The 22,336-nt window shown below is 32.6% G+C and overlaps 2 protein-coding genes across 2 annotated transcripts; both read left to right on the forward strand.

Annotated features, from left to right (window-relative positions):
• Window positions 1–1,888: 1,888 nt before the first annotated feature.
• On the forward strand, window positions 1,889–6,847 carry LOC125831097 (zinc finger BED domain-containing protein RICESLEEPER 2-like). The gene is made up of 5 exons (XM_049510285.1): window positions 1,889–2,176; window positions 2,411–2,509; window positions 3,114–3,176; window positions 4,239–6,380; window positions 6,788–6,847. Exons 1-5 carry the CDS (start codon window positions 1,889–1,891, stop codon window positions 6,845–6,847), a joined length of 2,652 nt encoding a protein of 883 aa, XP_049366242.1.
• A 9,462-nt stretch (window positions 6,848–16,309) lies between these two features.
• Window positions 16,310–18,182, forward strand: LOC125831210 (uncharacterized acetyltransferase At3g50280-like). Its single transcript, XM_049510397.1, has 3 exons — window positions 16,310–16,808; window positions 17,017–17,586; window positions 17,740–18,182. Exons 1-3 carry the CDS (start codon window positions 16,382–16,384, stop codon window positions 18,096–18,098), a joined length of 1,356 nt encoding a protein of 451 aa, XP_049366354.1. The 5' UTR covers window positions 16,310–16,381; the 3' UTR covers window positions 18,099–18,182.
• Window positions 18,183–22,336: the final 4,154 nt, after the last annotated feature.

Genomic DNA, 22,336 nt, shown 5'->3' on the forward strand with positions numbered 1-22,336 from the left:
TGAATTGGCTGGTAGAGACATCATGCTCCGACCAAAGGAGGAGATTTCAGTGATGATGGGTGACATTCTATGCAAAGGCACACCTATAGAGCTTAGTATTTCACAAAGACTATCATCGATCAAAGCATTACTCGACAAATAGAAAGATTGCACCATAAATGGACCTCGAGGTTCCTCCTCGATTGAATCCCCTTTCTCTGAAAGATATTGAACAAATTCTTGAACACGAATTTCAATCAAGAAGAAAGGACTAGTAGAAGGATTGTTATTGTTGATGATGGTCTTCAAGTTGATGTCCTTTGGAATGATAAAATCATCTGTCCAAACTTTGAACTCATTGAAGGTTTGTGGAATCTCCATCTTCAATTTTTTGTTGAGATTGCAAATTGAGCTAAGTGAATAGAAGAAAATTATTGGTGATGAATTGTTGGAGCAACAGGAAGCTTTATATAGACTTTAAGGAAAGACTAATTTGTGTTGAAATAGGAATCTAAGGTTTCCAAAATTGTTGATTCGGAAACAAAATAGTAACTTGAGAAGCAAGCAAGTAATAATTAGGCAATTCTGTGGCCTTATCAAGTACGAATGCTAGTCAAAAATTGAATGGAAACTAATGGATTAATTTCAAATAAACTTTCCATTTATAAACCCTAAATAATTAAAGAATATGGAAAGACATTATATTTTGCCAATTGAAAACTCAAAGAGAGCCCCCTTTTGTCAATTCTTCTCAAGTAAGTGACATTTATAAATAAAAAATAAAAAATAATCTTAGAATCACCTAGTAAAAACTAACTTGATTGGGTAAATAATAACTCTTATGAGGAGTCGTGAATAAAACTTAAAACTAACACATTGCTTACATGTAGATTGTGTATCGGTTAGTTTGATTCAATTTCAAAAATTATTGGATTATTGATTTATAAATATGTTAAATCCATAAGATATCGATTTAATCATTAAATGTTCCTTCTTTATTCACCATAATATACTAAATCCATGAGATATCGATTATAGACAATGTGACTAACCAATATGTACATCGCTAAATATTCCTTCTTTATTCACCTTAAATATGCTCAATTTATTAAACTATAGAAATTAAAGAAAGCAACAAACAAATATTGGCAGTATCTTTAGGAAGTCGATATTTTTCCTAGGTCAGTGAAGTCCCTTTTTCTTCATCAAGGTTAAAGTCAATAAGAAATACAGCGATACATCATTTTTAAAAGAATATAATATACAATAATTATAACTTATTAAATTACTATTGAATTGTCAATTTACCCTTTAAAAAAATTTAACAATGAAGAACCGAACCGATGAAAAGAAAGTTTAAATTGTTGCTGAACTGTTAAACAATAATCTATATACAATTAAACAAATAATATTTTTTTAATTCGAATTATCAATTTCAGTTTAAATTTAAATACCCTACTTACATGTTAGCCTGATTTTTCTTTGGCTGGATTAATTTTAACAAGCAAGTGAAATTTATTTGTCCATAAAAATTGAAGAAAAGGAAAATTCAATTCCAGCATCCATAAAACAAAATTGAACGTACAGTATAATACACCATTTATCTTGTCTTTTTATATAAGTCCAAATATGATCCACTGTAATTTGTGGAGCTTTGAACTCAACTCTTGTCCAGAGTTGTTGAGTTATACTTTGTGAAGGCAGTTGTATCCTGGAGGGGACAAGTCAAGAGGACTACTGCTGGACCGGTGAAAAACATTTGCTGCAGTGCGCTTAAATCTCCTTAAAGAGAGCGAGATATCCGCGCCTCAGCCTGAAGAAATTTCTGTTTCTTCATTTTATTTTCAATTGTAATCTTGCAATTTTATTATCTTGTAATTTTTCACTAACAATTTTAAGGAGACTCAAAATGACTACGATTGAAAAAATCGCGGATGTCAAGATGAGAGACCTTGACAAGCCATTTTGGTTCATTGGTAACAATTTCAAAAGATGGAAGGGTAAAGTACTTTTCTACTTAAGCCTTCTCAATGTTTCTTATGTGTTAACTGAGAAGAATCCTAATAAAGTTGATGACACCTCCATGGATGACGATGAACTTATTTCTCATTATGAGAAAGTGGAAAAGTACGATAGTGAAGAGGCAAGGGGCCAAGATGCACTTTTACAAAAAGAAGAGAGCAACATCACAACGAAGGTAAATTTAATTACTTCAAATAATGCTACTCTTGAAACTCACAAAAATACTTCTTTGAAGCCTAAGAATAAAAAGTTTAAGAAAAATAATAGTAGATCTCCCAAGAAAAATAATGGTGAAAATAACCAAGCACAAAATCAACAAGTTCAAGATAAGGGACCGTGCTTTGTTTGTGGCAAGAGTGGGCATATTGCTCGATTTTGCAGATTCTGGAAACGTGGTCCTAACCATCAGGCAAATGTTACTGAAGAACCTATTGTGGCGGTGATTACTGACATAAACATGGTTGAGAGAGTTGATGGATGGTGGGCTGATTCTGGTGCGAACCGTCATGTCTGTTATAACAAAGACTAGGGTTGGGCATAATATGATTAAAACCGAAAAAACCGACCGAACCAATTTTCTTTAAATTTCGGTTTCGGTTTTTCGGTTATTTCGGTCGGTTTCGATTTCGATTTTCAATATTTTAGTTTTTCTGTTCGGTTTTCGGTTTTTAGCTTAAAAAATTCGGTTAACCAAAAAACCAAAATTATTTGTATATATTCTTTACTCCCTTAAATCTTAATTAACTTTCAGCCAGCCCATGCCCAACCCAGTCGGCCCAAATCCAATCAGAGCTGATAGTCCATAACCTTAACATCAAATTACAAATCAACATTCAGCCCATGCCCACTGCCAAGCCCAAATTTCAATCAATATTCAAAAATCCCTAACATCTTCATCGTCTCTCATCTCTCAAAATACGCTGCAATTGCCAACTCTCATCTCTCATCAGTCATCTCTCAACTCTCGTCACTCGTTGTAAGTCGTCTCTCATCTCTCAACTTTCGTCTCTCATAGTTAACTCTCATCTCTCAACTCTCGTCTCAGTTACGACTTACGTCGCAGGTTCGCAGGTTCGCAGGTCGTCTCTCAACTCTCATCCCTCATCTCTCAGTCTCAGCTTGTCGTTCGTTGCTCCTGGCTCCTCGCTGAGTGCTCAGCTGCTCGCAAGTCGCAGGTGCAGTCCGCTACTGCCTACTGCTCAGTGCACTGCTCGACGCTCGCGACTTGAAAATCGAAGGTAAGTGCTCACTGATTAAGAATCATAAGATGATCTCTATATATTACTTTAGAAACTCTTAACTAAATTTGTGTACTGTCCATGACTCTTGTGCTCAACCAGATTGTTTGGCAATCTCTATATATTATTTCAGTTTGGTTTGGTTTCATATTTCATAAGAGCATTTGCACTTTCCAAGCAAATTTTCCATTACTTTCTCTAACGCTCAAGATGCAATTTTCCAATTAGCATTCATGTTTAAGAGTAAATTACAAATTGCTTATGTTTATTTCTCTTCTTTTTCTTTTTTATTCTAGAGTTCTGTCATTATATTCCATTGTTTATAGGAAGATTTAATTCTAGAAAGAGCCATATTCCATTTTCAAATGTGGCCTAATGTTTGGAGAATTTCTAATAGAAGTTTCCTTTTGGAACCCTAAAAGTGAAACAGCAAGAGTAGTAAAACACTGTGATCCTTGTAGTACCTTAGTGTTCTTGAAAAGTTTGCATTCTTTGTTATGCTTTGGGGTGTTGGACCTATGAGGTGATTCTTACTGATTCTGTCATAAATTTTAAGTCCTAGTGATGATGAACTTGTTCATTCTTCACTACCAGATTGAGGAGTGAGCATGTCTGTGCTCTTTTTTTTTTTTTCTTCTTCTTCTTCTTCTTCTTCTTTATTTCCTCATTTCATGAATATGAAATGTAATATGACTAATATCAGTTAGTTAATTCTGTTAGTTACTGTTTATGTTGGAAACTTTTGCTGAGGGTGTGAATGCTTTCTTATGTTTTTAGACATATGAATTAGGATGTGTTGGTACATCATACATGTATGATTTGTGAGTTTTATTACTATAAATTGTGAATCCTCTATTATTTTTTTAATCATTTAATGCAACTATGCAGTAATGCAACTATGTGATAATTTGTGTGATTTGTGAACTGTAATGTATTGTGTGTCTGTGTCTTTCTGAATTTTGATTGTTGTTCTTCTTGTTTGTTTCACTTTTTTTATAGATGACACAAATTGGAAGTAGGGTAAGTGAAAGTGGGGCTTCAAATGAGAGCACACCTAACACCTCATCTCCCAATGAGGTTGAAGTTGATGTCGATACTTCAAAGAAAAGGAAACTCATGGAACCTAGAGCTACTTGTTGGAAGCATTTTGACAAGTTCACCGATGAAAGTGAAGCTAAGAAAACCAAATGCAAGTATTGTGCGAAACCTTATGCAGCTTCTACATCAAGTAACGGTACGTCGTCAATGAATACTCATATGAGAACATGTCCTAAATTTCCTCGCGACACCGTAGATAAAGGTCAAAATCTAATTAATTTTCTACCATCTTCAATGGGAGCAAAGGAAGGAGTGATTAGCACTTGGAAATTTGACCAAGCACAAAGTAGGAGAGCTTTAGCCAAAATGAAAATTGTTGACAAGCTACCGTTTAGTTTTGTTGAGAAAGAGGGCTTTAAAAACTTCATGAGAGTTACAGTGCCACAATTTCATATTCCTTCTAGTAGAACCGTGACAAGAGATTGTTATGAATTATACCTTGAAAAAAGACAACTTTTGAAGAAGGTTTTAAAAGAAGCACGTCCAAGAGTTTGTCTTACGACAGATAGTTGGACCTCTATACAAAAAATCAACTACATGTGTCTGACAGCCCACTTTATAGATAGAAATTGGACTTTGCATAAAAGAATTATAAATTTTTGTCCTAGTTCTAGTCATAAGGGCGGGGATATGGCGGCTTGCATTACTAATTGTTTGCTTGAATGGGGTTTGGATAATGTGTTCACTATTACAGTTGATAATGCTAGTTCTAATGATGTTACTATGAAAGAAATGTCTAAACAATTGAGTAATTGGGGAACTAACATTATGGATGGTGACCATCTTCATGTGAGGTGTATGGCACATATCCTTAATCTTATTGTGCAAGATGGGTTGAAGGAAATTGGTAAGTCTATCAAGCTAGTGAGACAAGCCGTGAAATACATTAAACAATCTCCCGCAAGAATTCGAAAGTTCAAAGAATGTTGTGAATCTCAATTGATAACTTGTAAGAAATCATTATGTTTAGATGTTCCTATTAGGTGGAACTCTACATATTTGATGCTTGATGTAGCACAACATTTTGAGCTTGCATTTGAAAGATATAGTTTTTATGATATTGGATACTTGAACCATTTTCGTACCTTTGGTTCTAATTCTTCTGAAGGTGAAGATGGAACTAGTGCAAAAGATGGAACTAGTGTAGATATTCTTACAAGTGTTGACTGGAAAAATGTGAGGTCAATGGTGAAATTTCTTGAAACTTTTTATGTACTTACTTTGAAGGTTTCTGGTTCTAATTATGTCACTAGCAATACACACTTTGTTGAAATTGTTGAACTTAATCTTATTTTGAAAGAGATGATGGAAAATGAAGATGGTAATTTGAAAGAAATGACAAAAAGTATGAAGGAAAAGTTCAAAAAGTATTGGGGTGAACCACATAAAATGATCAAGATGATTTTTATTTCATCCGTGTTGGATCCTCGTAACAAGCTTGATTATGTTCCATTTGCAATTGGGGATATGTTTGGAAAAAAAGTTGGGGATGAGCTATGTTCAGAAATGAAAAAATACATGAACAAATTATTTGATTATTATGTTGAGAAATCCTCAAAAAGCTCTTTACATGTACCATCTTCACCCACTCCATCTGACAACTCATCAATTATATCTAGTGTGAGTGGTTCTGGCAACTTTGTAAATAGAGGAAGAATGAGAACGAAACAACAATTTGAGAAGCATAAAGAAGTTAGTGGAAGTTCAAGTAGTAAATCAGAATTGGAAAGATATCTTGCTGAAGATATTGAGCCAAATAGTGATGGCTTTGATATATTAATGTGGTGGAAAGTAAATGAGCCGAGATTTCCTATTCTCGCGGAGATGGTTCGTGATGTGTTAGCCATTCCCATTTCAAGTGTCGCATCAGAATGTGCATTCAACACAGGAGGTCGTGTTCTTGATCCCTTTAGGAGTTCATTAACTCCTAAACTTGTGCAATCTCTTATTTGTGTTCAAGATTGGCTTAGAAGTGAGCCTTTTCCAATCAATATTGAGGAAAACTTAGAGTATCTTGAGCAACTTGAACTTCGTAAGATTTTGGTATTTGTATTAATTATATTGAAAATAATTTTATTACTTATGTTTCTTAACAACTAACAAATTCTTTCATATTTTTTTAGATTTTGCTTGTAGTGGGAATGAATCTAGTATTATTAATATATAGTTGCAACTTGTAAGTTCAACTATCAACTAGTGATGCATGGTATGGGTAAGTAAAGAACTTATTTACATAACTTGCTTGATAGTTTTATATATTTTATTATGAAATGTAGATCATTTGTCTAAAGAGTTCTATTTTCTCGCAGACACATCAATGGTTTGTTATTTTCTTGATTGCTATCTGTTGGAACTTAGGAGCTATTGCACTGGAGTTTAGAGGTTGCAAGTTGCAACAATGTTTTATTGGTTTTTTAATGTTTTGGTTGCTGGCTTGCTGGACTTTTCAGTCTACTGGCAGCTGGACGTTTCAGTTTAGTGGTGCTGCCGTGCTGGGCACAAGTTTTTGAATTTTCTAGTGTTGTACTGTTGTTGGCTTGACTCTTGAGTCTTGATAGTCTTTTTATTCTTATTCTCGACTAGTTTGTTAATGTTGTTGTCTACTGGACAAGAATTATCTATTTTATTTAGATATTTTAGTCAATGATATGGTAAGTTTCAAGTAAAAGGCTTGTGAGTTGTGACGTGCTTATAAAGAAGGGTGTCCACTGTCCAGCACTTGTTGATTTATGGGTCTTGACTCTTGAATATGGTATCCTCATTCCTCTGGGAGCTCATTGCATTTGTTTAACTGCAAAGAAACAACTTGAATGGTTGAAAGTTGAGACTTGGTGAAACAAATTAAGGCCAAGAAAGTCAAATTTTGTTCAGTTTATAATCAGGCCAGTAGAAAATAATCCAGATGCCACAACCCATAGACCGCATTAATTAAATTTGGTCAAACCGAAATAAACCGAACCGAAATTGTAATAATCGAACCAAATCGAATTTATTTCAGTTTGGTTTGGTTTTATATATTGCCAAATCGAAAACCAAAAAAATCGAACCGAAATTTACAAATCGAACCAAACCGACCGAACGCCCTGCCCTAACAAAGACTGGTTTAAAAAATATACTCATTTTGAAGAGCCCAAAACCATTATGCTTGGTGATTCACAAACAACTCAAGTGCTTAGAACGAGAGATGTCAAATTGTGTTTTACTTTTGGAGGGTATTAACTTTGAAAGATGTACTCTATACTCCTTCCATGAGAAAAAAAATATTGATGTCTAGTTTTCTTCTTAATAAAGCAGGCTTTAAATAGATTATTGAATTTGATCTGTCATGCTCCAAGACTATCTCTGAGACGCGGGCACGGGACCTAGGACCACAAGTGATCCCAAGCTAACTCTGCTAGCATGATTATGAGCATACTAAAGATAATAAACTAATGCGAAAGCTAAATCACAAATAACAATGAAAAGATGGGAAATACCCATATACTATAACTGATATAAATGATAACAGATGAGTTTAATACAAAGAAGATATTAACTCAATATTAAGCTGAATCTAACTATGTCTATAATAAGCCTCTAAACTAACTAGAAATGTTGGGGCATGCCCTAACTAGGTCTAGCAAAACTGAAACTAAAGACTAAAAACGATAAAGATAAACATGTCACTAGTTCTCGAAGAATGAAGACTCACCACCGATGCTGCTGAACTGATGATCGGGAACCGACCTAAGCGTGATCTAAATGCTGAGAACCTGAACCAACATCACAAGAAGATGTAGCGTACGTATGCGTCAGTACTTGAAAGGTACTGAGCATGTAGGATATAGTAAAGTTGAAATAACATATAACTGAACAAAGCAATAAGGCAATGAAATAATCTGAACATGATATAGATGTTGACTACTGAGTTAACTGAATGCAATGCCAAATTTATAACATGCCGAAACTGAATACTGATTGTACTGTAAATGAGGTTAATACAATAAAATCTGAGTGAATTGTAGGAGCTACTAATGACCGATAATAAAACCACATGAGCTAAATGTGGAGTCCGATGTATAAGCCACATCGAGAGGATCCAATTTACCCGGCCAAAGGTATAGAGGCATGGCTAGCGTGATCACTAAACTGATATTGCCCACAAAGGGGACTTACACCTACGTGGCTCGTAGTTCTAGAACTATATGGGTACACTAAACCCTAGTCCAACTCGGTATTATGCTACTCCCAATGAATTAAGTAATTAACACATTATCACTGAATTTCTGTAAGTTACTGGATAGCTCGAATTGAACATGCAAACTGAGAATGCAATAATTAATCTGATAATTATGCATTAATAACTGAGGCATGTATAACTGAATAACTAAGATATCTGACCTAGCATGTGTAATTCAAGAACTAAAGAAATACATAGCTAGGATTCTGAAATTCATGCAATAAACTGAGTAATAACATGATAATTTGATTTGAAACATTTAAATAACTATTTCATGATAATCTGTTGAAGTTCTAGAAACCCTAGGTCTAAATAATTATAAGGGAATCAAGAATTTGACTGAATTCTAGGGACCTAATGGGCGAAAGGAATACACTAGTGAATTCCCACATACCTGGTGATGAATTTCATGGAGAAATCCTTTGATTTCTAAGCTGGAACTGAAGAAAATTTGTTGCATTCTTGAACTAGGGTTCTTGACCTTTTTTCTCCTCTTACGCTCTAATTTTTTTATAAGTTTTGATTAATGATTTAACTTAGGTAAGTTCTAGTTATGCTTCTAGGCTTAAACTGACTAAAACCTCATGATTTAGGATCTAAACAACGTATCTTAGGGGTCCAACGAAATAGGAAAAGACCAAAAGACCCTGACTTAAATACTGTCGGAGTGATCGACGGATTGGACCTACAGGACGTAGTTCAATCTACGATCCGTAGATTGGGGTCGTCGATCAACTCTACCTGACAGGGCTTCACTAAAACAAGCATAACTTTTTACTCGGAGGTCGGTCTTAGCAAACTCGGTGGCGTTGGAAAGATGATTCCATTATCTATCATATCATAGGTCCTGGGATACATAATTACTTTTTTGCTAAGAGTTATGACCATCTGAAGTTGACCCAATCAACAATTTTCATCTAACTGGCTGCTGACTCTCACTTACGGCCAGACCTACGGACCGTGGATCGAACGACTGTCCGTGTTGATTTACCGTAGTTCGTGTCAGAGGTTGGGTAAATGAGTCTTGATCCACGGACCGTGATCTGACCTACAGACCGTGGGTCTGTCCGTGGGTCGAGACTTATTCGATTTTCTGAGATGGGTTGGGGAGGGGTTGCAGTGGTGAACCACGGACTGTTGACACCCAATTTTGGCCTAACATTTTCAAAATTCGTAACTTTTAAGTTTTATTTATTTAATAGTACAAAATAAATTTTTTATAGTATCAAATAAGTTTATTGATAACTATTCTTATTTATTAAAATTTATGATTTTTTTATCAGTTAATTTTAAAATTGCATTTTTACATGTCATTAGTTGCGTTCATTATATATATATATATATATATATATATATATTTTAATATTAATTTTATTTGTTACATTTGCTAATATTAATTTTGATATTTTTGCACAGTATAAAAATTCATTCAAAATACAGATAAAATTTATATATACAGATTGATCGATGGATTTGGGCCAAAATCTCAAACCCATGATTTGAGCCCATTGTATTGCAACTCCCTATTTAAGTAAATTTTAGGTCAAAAGCAAGGTGGTGAATAATATTTTTGGCATTGAGAGAAACAATTTTCAAATAGATAGAAACCCTAATTTTTTCCTTCTTAAAATTTTTTGTTGTTTTGATGTTGTTACTCTTCTAGATTTCACTGAAAAAGAGAGCTTCTGCGAGTTCCGTCCTTAAATCTCCATTATTTTGCATTATTGTGTTTACTGATTGTTGGGTTTGCTGCTATTGTTTATTATTATTTTATTTTGGGTTAAGTTTTAATGACTTTTTTGTAGTTTTTCAATAACTGTGTTTCACTTTTATTTTTGGCAATTTTGTTTATAGGTCTAGTCATTATTGTTCACTGCTTTCGTTAATTTCTTGTGAATTGTTTTGACTTTTATTAGATTTATTTATTTTGGACGTTTTGACCATAAAGTTAGGCATAGTTTGTATTTTTAATTTCTTTATTATTTGTTTGTCATTATTTACTGTTTTGTTGTTAACAATTATGTTGTTAGTCATTATTGTTTGGTTAGTTTATTTTATTTCACCGTTCGTTTTGTTATGTTAATTATTAGTTAAATATTGTATAATATCTTATACGGTTTCTATTAGTTTCATATGATTGTTATCTATGGATGATTGGTCGATTTTTTTTAATCTTAATTAGTTGGTTAATTTACTCAATAATTAAAATTGGCCAATGAAGAAATCTCTCCGTCGATTTTGGAGGCCTTTCCATTTTAAAAGACGGAAATTTAGTTTAGGTTTATATATTCTATTTGTTAAAATTGGCCAATGAAGAAATCTCTCCGTCGGTTTTGGAGGTCTTCCCATTTTAAAAGACGGAAATTTAGTTTAGGTTTATATATTCTATTTGTTAAAATTGGCCAATGAAGAAATCTCTCCGTCGGTTTTGGAGGCCTTCCCATTTTAAAAGACGGAAATTTAATTTAGGTTTATATATTATGTCTGTTAAAATTGGCCAATGAAAAAAACCTCTCCGTCGGTTTTGGAGGCCTCCACATTATAAAAGACGAAAATTTAGTTTAAGTTTATATTTTTTGTAAGTTAAAATGGCCAATGAAAAAAATCTCTCCGTCGGTTTTGGAGGCCTCCACATTATAAAGACGGAAATTTAGTTTAAGTTTATATTTTTTGTAAGTTAAAATGGCCGATAAAGAAATTACCGTCAATTTCCAAGGCCTTCCATGTTAGTAAGACGGATTTTTTATTTTAAGTTGTTATTTATTTTATTTATTTTTATTTTTATTTTTATTTATTTACTATTAACACTTTTACTAAGTGTGTTTACAGGTACCCCAGAGATGCTTCCCATTGAAGCTATTCGAATTAGGTTCAAATTATACTCTTATTCATTATTGTATATTATTGACGATAGGCAAATTTAGGCCGATTCTTATATTATTGTTTTATCATATTACTTGTGTATATTGCATGTTTATTATACTTGTATAATATTTTATCCTACTCCTCAATTTGAAAAAAATGAATTCAATCGGGATCCACATTTGTGGATTTCGAAGGATGCCTAACCCCTTCCCTTCGAAATAACTTGAACCCCTTACTTAGAATCTAATGGTTTCGTAGATCACTTAATGGTTTCCTAGTTTTCCTAAAATTAGGTGGCGACTCCTTTAAAATTCTTATTTTCTTAAAGTTCTTTTAAAATTGAATCAATTGATTATTTTTTGAGTCACCGCGACGTTTCGCCCTATTCGAATAGATTAGGGATGTAAACACGGACCACCAGCACAGGCCGTGGTTTGACTTACGGTCTATGGATGGAAACTGTGGGTTGCACCTGCAACTTCCAAAATCTATATTTTTGGTCTGTTTCGAATACGGGGTGTTACATGATCAATATGTAATTGTGAAGAATGATATTTTTGTGGGAAATGGGTATACTTGTGATGGGATGTTCAAATTGAATGTAGAAGTGAATAAAGCTTCTACTTCTGTTTATATGCTTTCTTCTACTAATTTTTTGCATGCTCGTTTGTGTCATATTAATAATAATTATGTTGAAATCACGAGTAGTTTCTGATTAATCTCAATGATTAAAAAGAATTTTGAAATGAGTGAGGCCTATAGTAAAGCCAAAATCACTAAAATGCCTGATTTTCAAGTTGAAAGAAAAATTGATTTGTTAGAATTTGTTCATACTGATATGTGTGAACTTGGTGGAATTTTAACTCGTGGAGGTAATAGATATTTTATCACTTTCATTGATAATTTCTCTAAGTTTACATATGTTTACTTGATGAAAAATAAAAGTGATGCTTTTGAAAATTTTAAAACTTATCTCCATGAGGTTGAAAAATAAAAAGAATTAGAAGTGATTGAGGCCGCGAATATGAGTCAAATGAGTTTAGATCATTGAGAACATTTCATGAAACTACTCCTCCTTACTCTCCTTCATTTAATGGAGTAGCGGAAAGGAAAAATAGAACTTTGGTTGAATTGACTAATGTCATGCTTATTGAGTCACGTGCACTTTTAAATTTTTGGGGTGAAGCTATTTTAACTGCTTGTTATGTGTTGAATCGTGTGCCTCATAAAAAGTCTAAATTGACACCTTTTGAATTGTGGAAAGGTTACAAGCCAAGTTTGGGATATTTAAGAGTGTGGGGTTGTATAGCCTTTATGAGGCTAATGGATCCCAAGATTACAAATTGGTAAGAAAGTTACTACTTGTGCTTTTCTTGGTTATGCTTCAAATAATACAGCCTATAAATTTTTTAATCTTGACGATAATATTGTGATAGAATCAGGTGATGCTATTTTTCATGAAAATAAGTTTCCTTTTGATTCTAAAAAAATAGTGGGGGTCAAAGGATTGAACAAAATATTTTGTCACTACCTAGTTCTTCTACTTCTACTTGAAAAATAAAGAAGTCAATGATTTTGAGTTAAGAAGAAGTAAAAGGGCAGGAGTAGAAAAAGATTTTGGTCCTGATTTTTATGTGTTTAATGTTGGAGATGACCCTCTCACTTTAAAAGAAGTTTTATCTTCACATGACTCCATTTTTTGGAAAGAGGCTCTAAATGATTAAATGAAATCACTGATTTCGAATAAAACTTGGAAGTTAGTTGATTTACCACCGGGTTGTAAAACTATTGGTTGCAAATGGGTCTTAAGAAAAAAATTGAAACCGGATGGATCTATTGATAAATACAAAGCTAGACTAGTTGCAAAAGATTTTAAACAACTAGAAGGCCTAGAATTTTTTGATACTTTTTCTCCGGTAACAAGAAGTACATCCATAAGACTTTTAATTGCTATGGCTGCAATCTTTGATTCACAAATTCATCAAATGGATGTAAAAACTGCTTTTTTAAATGGGGACCTGAATGAGGAAATTTATATGGACCAACCCAAGTCTTTTGTTGAAGCAGGCCAAGAAAGCAAAGTATATAAACTTACTAAATCCCTATATGGCTTGAAACAAGCACCAAAGCAATGGCATGAAAAATTTGATTCCTGCATGATTAATAATGGGTTTAAAATAAATGAGTATGATAAGTGCCTTTATCATAAGTCTTGGAATAATTCACACGTAATTATTTGCCTATATGTTGATGATTTATTGATCTTTGGCTCTAACATGAATGTTATTGATGAAATAAAAATATTCTTAGAAGCCATTTTGATATGAAAGATCTTGGTGAGGCAAATTTTATTCTTAGAATAAAAATAACAAGAACATGTGATGAAATTTTTCTTGACTAGTCACATTATGTTGAAATTTTTTTGGAAAAATATAACTTTCTTGATTGCAAGCATGTTGCTACTCCTTTTGATTCAAGTGTTCACTTATTTCATGTTGAAAGTGAAAATGATGTAATAAATCAAAGGGAATATGCTAGCATAATTGGAAGTTTGAGATATGTGACTGATTGCACTAGGCCTGATATTCCATACGCAGTAGGAGTACTTGACAGGTTTACAAGCAAGCTAGGTAATGAACATTGACTTGCTATAACAAGAGTTATGAGATATTTAATTGGAACAAAAAATTGTGGTTTGTTCTATAAAAAATATCTTGTTGTACTTGAAGGCTTTTGTGATGCAAATTGGAACACCATATCAGGTGATTCATGTTCTACCACTGGTTATAACTTTACTTTGGATGGTGGTGCTATTTGTTGGAAATAAAAAAAAACTATTATTGTTATCTCTACCATGGAGGCTGAACTAATTGCTTTAGCTTCAGCTAGTGAGGAAGCGAATTGGTTAAGATATTTGTTATTTCAAATACCTTATTTTGAAAAACCAATTTCTCCTATTTTAATTCATTGTGATAGCACCACTACAATTGGTAGAGTTCAAAACTGTTATTACAACGGTAAATTCAGACCTATAAGGAGGAAACACAAAATGTAAGATCGTATTTGACAAATAGTATCATCAATGTTGATTATGTCAAATCTTGAGATAATATTGCAGATCCTCTTACTAAGGCGTTAACAAGAGAAAAGGTCTGGAGCACATCGAGGGGGATGGGATTGAAGCCTACAAATCTTTGAGTCATCTATGAGGAAACCCAACTTGGGGACTAGATATCTTATAACCAGGTTCAAAGGGAAAAACTAATCATATGATGACTTGTTGTGAAAAATGCACTATATTTTTATTTCCCTCCCTATGATGTGAGTGCATTGTTTCCTGTAGTTTGTGAAGGTTGAGTTGATAAAACTCTTAATGAATATATGTAGCCCGTATGGGTGGAGTGTTAAGCTTATAGGAGCACTCTCAACAGATTTCACCAATGTGTGTGTGGAAGTAGGTCACTTTCTATGAGAATTTGGTTTATTCTCAAAAGCACTCATGAAATCGGGATAGCACATGGTCATAACGTGTTGGCTTTAAAGCTCATGTCAACACCTTGATTATTATGTGTGAGCAGTGATATTTTATTTTCCTTAAGTAGTCATAGTTCAAGTATGAGACCACTACGACTCTGGAGTAAAAATTATTGTTTCACTAAGTGGAGGTTAAATGCAAAGCACACCTTCATTATGATAAACTCTCTTGGTTAATATTAAAATGAGTAAGGGATGGTTGATTATTGAGCATTTTAATATTATTTTTTATATTAAATTTGCTCATTATTTTGGTGTCTTAATGTTGCCTAATTACTCCTGCATTTGGCCATTGACTTTGTGGCAATATAATGTTGGTAGAAACGTTCCAGTGAACGTTGGAACCTTGGCAGCATGGCAGCATGTTCATTAGCCATTGATGACATTTGTTACCCCTCTCATTATCTCATTCTTTATTCCTCCATTATTCTTTGTAACATATGTGTTAAGGCCATTTATCTTCACTATTTATCACTCCATTATCTTCCTATTTATTTCTACGAAGACTTCTTCTTGTATAAATAGTGGTGTTCTTCATTTGGTTTGGGACACACAACACACAAGAAAAAAATATAGAGTGAAAGAGTTAGTCAAAAATAGAATTCTTATTAGTTGAAGGAAGGTGTTCTTTTTTGTGGAGCTTTGGATTCAACTCTTGTCCAGAGTTGTTGAGTTATACTTTGTGAAGGCTGTTGTATCTTGGATGGGACAAGTCAAAAAGGACTACTATTGGACCGGTGAAAAACATTTGATGCAGTGGACTTGAATCTCCTTAAAGAGAGCGAGATATCTGCGCCTCAGCCTGAAGAGATTTATTTCTTCATTTTTATTTTCAATTGTAATTTTGTATTTTTTGTTATCTTGTAAGTTTTTCACTAACAGCATGTAATTAAACTATATTAGTCAACTAGTTCCTAACATCCATCCCAATTTATGTGATATAGCTAAAATTTAAGAGTCAATCAAATTATTTTTTTAATCAAAACTGTTTGTTTTTTAAATATTTTGATTTGTTAATCATTTTCATTTATTTTGTTTAAAAAAAATTATGTTTTAATTCAGCTCCAAACTTTTGAAATTTTCAAAAAAAAATTAATATTCATATAAAATGCATATTTAATTTAAAACTACAAAATTCTAAAAATCTCACTTACTTTCGAAAACTTGATGGATAATCAAACTAAGCAATATAAAACTAGTATTATAGTACGTGCTTTTTTTAACGGTATAAAAAATGAAAAAAATGATTAAATAGTATCATTAATTTATTAAGTACCCCTCACTATTAATTTTGTTAGGTCTTTGTCTCTTTCTACTAGTTTCCTAGGAGGTATATTTTTTTATATATATGAACATGTGAGCCATGACCCATTAAGTATAAGTGAATTCTCCTCAGTTTAGCTTCTGCTGCAACAAATATTCAGAGATGACAAAACTTCAAGTAGTATCAACATGTGTAATTAGGTCCCAAAAATCCATAGAAAAAAAAATCCAGTTAACTCCATGGGACCTTCAACTCCTCACAGGGGATTCTATCCAAAAAGGATTATTTTTTCATAAACCAAATCTTCAGCAACATAGAGAGTTGGCAAAATCATCATCAGAAATTATCAATCGCCTAAAAATTTCACTCTCTGATACTCTAAATCATTTTCCTCTCCTCGCAGGTCGACTTGTTGCTAGTAAAAACAGTGATGACACCTTATCTTTCTTTGTTGATTGCAACAATGAAGGAGCTGAATTCACTTATGTCACTGCACCTGATTTGACTGTGGCTGATATCTTGGAACAAACTTACATGCCAAAGATTGTCAAGTCTTTCTTTCCACTCAATGGAGTACGCAACTATGAAGGTATTATTAAATAATAATTATGTAAACAACCCTAAATTAAAAGTTTTCGTTGTTAAGTATATAGTGAGTACACTTTTAAGTACTCATTACCCCTTTAAGCATCCATGACTCTTTTTTATGAGTTATACACATTGAATGATTTATCTATGTATGCTAATGTAATATGTTTAAATCGTGTGAATCATTTTAAAATTTAATTGTCTACCAGGTGTTTCGAAACCATTGTTGGCCGTGCAAGTCACTGAGCTAGTGGACGGATTCTTCATTGGTTGCACTATCAATCATTGTGTAGCGGATGGGACTTCATTTTGGCATTTCTTCAATTGTTGGTCTGAAATAGCGCGCAATGGCGATTCCAATCTTATTGTTAATAAACCGCCGGTTCTGGACCGTTGGTTTCCTGAATTTGTTGCTAGTCCAATTCATGTACCTTTATCTAAGGAACATGTCCATGATGAATTTGATCTACCTTTGTTAGAAGAAAGAGTTTTCCATTTTAGCAAGGAGAACATAGCTCAACTCAAAGCCAAAGACAATTCTGAATATGGAAACCACCAAAAGATTTGTATCTCTTCATTACAAGCCGTTTTGGCTCATCTGTGGCAATCTGTTATCCGTTGCCGTTGTGGTACGAACGCTGACGAAAAATTTAGTTTCAAATTACTTATAGGTGCAAGGCCAAGGCTTCAGCCGCATTTACCTGAAAGCTATTTCGGAAATGCTGTGCATTTTGTGAACGTGACAACCACCGCTAGGGAGATGTTGGAGCATGATTCAGGTCAGTGAGAAATTAAAAGGGCTTTTTTTTTTATAGAATTATTTTATAATGTTCCAAATACGAAAAATATTTAGGAAACAACTAAAATTCAGTAAGAAATGGATTAAATATTGTGTTTTTAGATATATTTTTAAAAACTAAATTTGAATTCAGGTTGGGCTGCTTTGCAAATGAATAAGGTGGTATCCACCCAAACCCATGAAGAGGTTATGAATTTTTATCAAAGTTGGGTGAAGAATCCAAAGATAGTGAAAAAGAGTGAAGTGGTTGCTAATAGCTTGATTGCTAGCAGCTCGCCGCGCTTCCATGTGTACGTTAATGACTTTGGATCGGGGAGACCCGTTGCGGTGAGAAGTGGCGCTGGCAACAAACATGATGGGAAAATGACAATCTTTTGTGGTGCAGAACAAGGAAGTATCGACATTGAAGCTTGTTTGACCCCTGAAACTTTGCATGCCATGGGACAGGATACTAAATTCATGGGAGCTGTTAGTAAAATTGAGATCGTTTAAGCTAATTACTTTATTATGTTTATGGGGATGGTTTAATTTGAACTTCTTATCACGATTTGTTAATGGATTATCTGTATGGTGATGGCTTCAGTGATTATAAAATACATTTCATATGTTAAATAATACTTGTGCACTGTTGGGTCTACGCACTTCTAAAAAAAAAATTATAAATAGAAAATAATATTATTATATTATTTTTTAATATAATAAATATAATATAATAAAAAAAAATGACTATAATTAATGATAAGAATAAATTAGGAACTAAGTTATATTCATTCATTTCATAGTTATATTTATTTTATTGTGAACCTATCTAATACACGTGTATTTATATAGTTATATTTATTTTATTGTGAACCTATCTAATACACGTGTATTATTTATACAGAGGACACATGAGGCCAACTTGTAAGTCATTTAACATTGTATTTCCAACTTTAATTATTTGTACAGTTTGCTCTAAATATTGTATAATCTAGATGCACTTTACTTGAATGGACTAAAATAATAGCTTGCATCATTTAATAGTTTTTTTGGCGTTAGCTATAGTATGACTTTTGAATTAATCTATTTGCCCTAACTTTATCTTTTTATTACTTTAATTTTTATCATATTTTCTGTAAATTCGTGATGTTTGAGCCTTCTTGGTAAATGAACTCTGTAGACACTTCTTTTTCAATTGCTAAAGAATTTTGTTGTAGTATGGATTGTAGGAACATACATTAATTTTAGAAAAATAAAAAAAATAAAAAATAAAAAATAATATATATATATATATATATATATATATATACTATATAAACTAAGAGGGATTATCTGCTATGGGGCCAATTTAGTCATTGAAAATATTTTTCAGCTTTAATTATCTGTACAATTTGCTCAGGATATTATTATAAGTAGATAAAAGAATTCAAAAACCATGTAAGCCAAAAAAAATATATTAAACGATGCAAGTTGTCATTTCTGTCCATTCAACACTATTTTAAATTTTGCATGAGGTAGCATATTTACTACAAGTAGTATTTAATTACACAATTTATGCGAAATAATTTAGAATATGAAGGTCAAAATACTTAATTTTGATAAACAATTCAGAAAAATTCTACAAATATTTAAATTAAATTTATATATTTAAAAACTATCAAAACGTAGCTAATAATTAAAACTATTTTAAATTTTATGATAAATTATAATAATTAAATAATAGTACTTCCTTTGTCCCTAATTACTTGTTCACTTTTCCTTTTTTAGTTATCCCTAATTACTTGTCCATTTTGACAAATCAAGAAATGTCAATTTTTTTAACATATTATACCCTCAATTAATTATTTTGAAAAAGGTAGAACTTTTTGAAAACCTTAAGTTTTTAATTCATCTACTTCATAGTTAATAGGGATAAAATAATAAATTTACTATATCAATAATTATTTTTTTAATAGGTGTGTCAATTTAAAAATAGATAAATAATTAGGAACCAGGGGAGTAAGGACCGACAAAAAAAATCTTGATTAATTCTGCAACTGCCATTTGGCCCAACAACACTAATAAATGAGAACACTTCATCATCAAAAACATGCATTGTCATTCAAAACAATAATTTTCTAAGTCATATGCTATGATCTCTTTGGGTGTGTTTGTCGGGAAAAATAAACTAAGTTCTTTAAAAATAGTTTCATATATGTTTTCATACTGATTAATTGGATACTTTCCATCCCAAGGACTCCACCGCCCACTCGGTAATGTTCTCCTAAATTATACTTTATAGTTTATCGGTTTATTTTTATTTATCACTATTTGAGTTGGTATACTCACTGAGATACAATTTTTTATATAAATATTTTATCACATTACTCTATTGATATGGGTGTTCATGGATCGATATGAATCGGTTATTATTCTAAATCAAAACCAAATCAATTTATTTAATTTTTAAATTATCAAAATCAAGTCAAATTAAACATACAATATACATTTTTCGGTTCGATTACTCTATTAATCATACACAAAAACTAAAAAAAATGATGAATTAAAAAGAGGGCAAAAGACGACTAACATTACAGAGTTTTGGATCACTAAATATAATTTACTGTGAAAAAAAACTTCAAAATTCACCATTTTGGCCTAGAAGGAAGAGATAGCATGGTATTCTAGTCCCACCAAGAATTACGATAGACACTCACATGATGTGAGTGCATTGTTTCCTGTAGTTTGTGAAGGTTGAGTTGATAAAACTCTTAATGAATATCTGTAGCCTGTATGGGTGGAGTTAACGCTTACAGAGCACTCTCGGCAGATTTCACTTATGTGAGTGTGGAAGTAGGTCGCTTCCTATGAGAATTGGGCTTATTCTCAAAAGCACTTATGAATCCGGGATAGCACATGGCCATAACGTGCTGGCTTTAAAGCTCATGTCAACAGCTTGATTATTATGTGTGAGCAGTGATATTTTATTCCCTTAAGCAGTCATAGTTCAAGTCTGAGACCACTACGACTCTGGAGTAAAAGTTACTGTTTCACTAAGTGGAGGTTCAATGCAGAGCACACCTTCATTATGCATAGTAATCTTCCTTCAGCTGATAGACTCTCTTATCTAATATTAAAATGAGTGGAGTATTTTAATAATTTAAGAATTCACATTTTTTGCATGGCCACATAGATGTTGGTTTATGGCCGTTGGTGCACTTCTCATATATGTTACATAATGATGGATGAATTGGCCGTTGATTGTTGCCGTTGAAAATAATTATTGCTGCATTACTATTCAGCATTACTCCAAATGGAGTTAGTGTGTATGTTACAATTTTCTTGGTGCATGCAGCAACTCCCAAGCCGTTGGTGGCTTAAGTGTCCCTTTATTTTCATTCTTTATTTCTCCATTATACCTTGTAACATATGTAACTCCTAAGACCATTATCTTCACTATTTACTACCCCATTATTTTCCTATTCATTGCTAGGAAGACTTCTTCTAGTACAAAAAGTGGTGGTCTTCATTTGATTGAGACACACAAGAAAATATAGAGTGCATAAAGTTTGTCAAAGAAGAGAGTTCTTATATTAGTTGAAGGGAGGTGTTCTTTTTTGTGGAGCTTTGAACTCAACTCTTGTCCAGAGTTGTTGAGTTATACTTTGCGAAGGCAGTTGAATCCTGGAGGGGACAAGTCAAGAGGACTACTGCTGGACCGGTGAAAAATATTTGCTGCAGTGGGGTTGAATCTCCTTAAAGAGAGCGAGATATTCGTGCCTCAGCCAGAAGAAATTTCTGTTTCTTCATTTTATTTTCAATTGTAATCTTGCAATTTTATTATCTTGTAATTTTTCACTAACAGTTAGAATTTGTTTGAATTGAGTTTTGGCTTCTGACTTAAAAGCTAAAAATTCATGAGTTAGAAATTCTATCTACTTTTTGTCATAAATAATATTGAAATTATAAACAAAAGATACAAAAATTAATTATTATTTTTTAAAAAAAAAACTATCTATTTTTTTTATCATAAATATTTTAAAACTTTCAATTAAACAACTCAAATCTTCATATTAATAGATAAAGTTTTTACAACTGCATTCAAGATAATGTATTGCAAACAAATGACTAACCTCTTGTTAACTAAAATTAATCCGTACGTTTATAAATAATAGTATTACTATGTGAAATTAAATGTGGTGTTGTCCTCCTTCTCAATCTCCACTGTCCCACCAATTGTCAGATTGAGGCATCATTGTCTGAGCAAAACAAAGAACGTATTAGATGAATACAGGAAATATTTTGTGCGGAGGCATGCCTATAACGTTCAGTATTTGACAAATACTATTATCCACACTATCGTCATGAATCACATTATTACTTGAAAAAAAGAAATAACATTACTTGAAAAAAAAAAATTCACGATAAATATATTTTGTAGTTCCTCCACAATCGAATACCCGCTCTTTAATAGATATTGGAAAGATTATTGAACCAAAAGTTGAATCATGAAATTATTAATTGATATTGAAAAAATTGTTGAACTGAAAATTGGATCATGAAAAAGGGAACGGTACCAAGTGAAACAATGATATATGAAATTGTGTAGAACAAACCTTGATTGACATTGCGAACACTTGTAACTTATTTCTTTTAGATTCATTGTCTTCTTGTTTGAAAAATCGCCTGAGTTTTTTTGACTTTTATCTTTGTAAAAAAATCTCAACTTTCTCAAGTTATTCGAAATTCGAAAATATTCAAAATAAGGGGGG

Source organism: Solanum verrucosum, unplaced genomic scaffold, assembly GCF_900185275.1.
Source record: "Solanum verrucosum unplaced genomic scaffold, falcon-dt-bn FXZP01000049.1, whole genome shotgun sequence".
NCBI lineage: Eukaryota > Viridiplantae > Streptophyta > Magnoliopsida > Solanales > Solanaceae > Solanum > Solanum verrucosum.

Excerpts from the sequence above, each read along its gene's own strand:
- LOC125831097 (XM_049510285.1), top strand. The coding sequence starts at position 1,889 with ATGACTACGATTGAAAAAATCGCGGATGTCAAGATGAGAGACCTTGAC. Across the intron at positions 2,177-2,410 it reads AGAGCAACATCACAACGAAG|GCAAATGTTACTGAAGAACC; the intron begins GTAAATTTAATT and ends CCTAACCATCAG. Across the intron at positions 3,177-4,238 it reads CAGCTGCTCGCAAGTCGCAG|ATGACACAAATTGGAAGTAG; the intron begins GTGCAGTCCGCT and ends CTTTTTTTATAG.
- LOC125831210 (XM_049510397.1), top strand. The coding sequence starts at position 16,382 with ATGACAAAACTTCAAGTAGTATCAACATGTGTAATTAGGTCCCAAAAA. Across the intron at positions 16,809-17,016 it reads TGGAGTACGCAACTATGAAG|GTGTTTCGAAACCATTGTTG; the intron begins GTATTATTAAAT and ends ATTGTCTACCAG. Across the intron at positions 17,587-17,739 it reads GATGTTGGAGCATGATTCAG|GTTGGGCTGCTTTGCAAATG; the intron begins GTCAGTGAGAAA and ends ATTTGAATTCAG.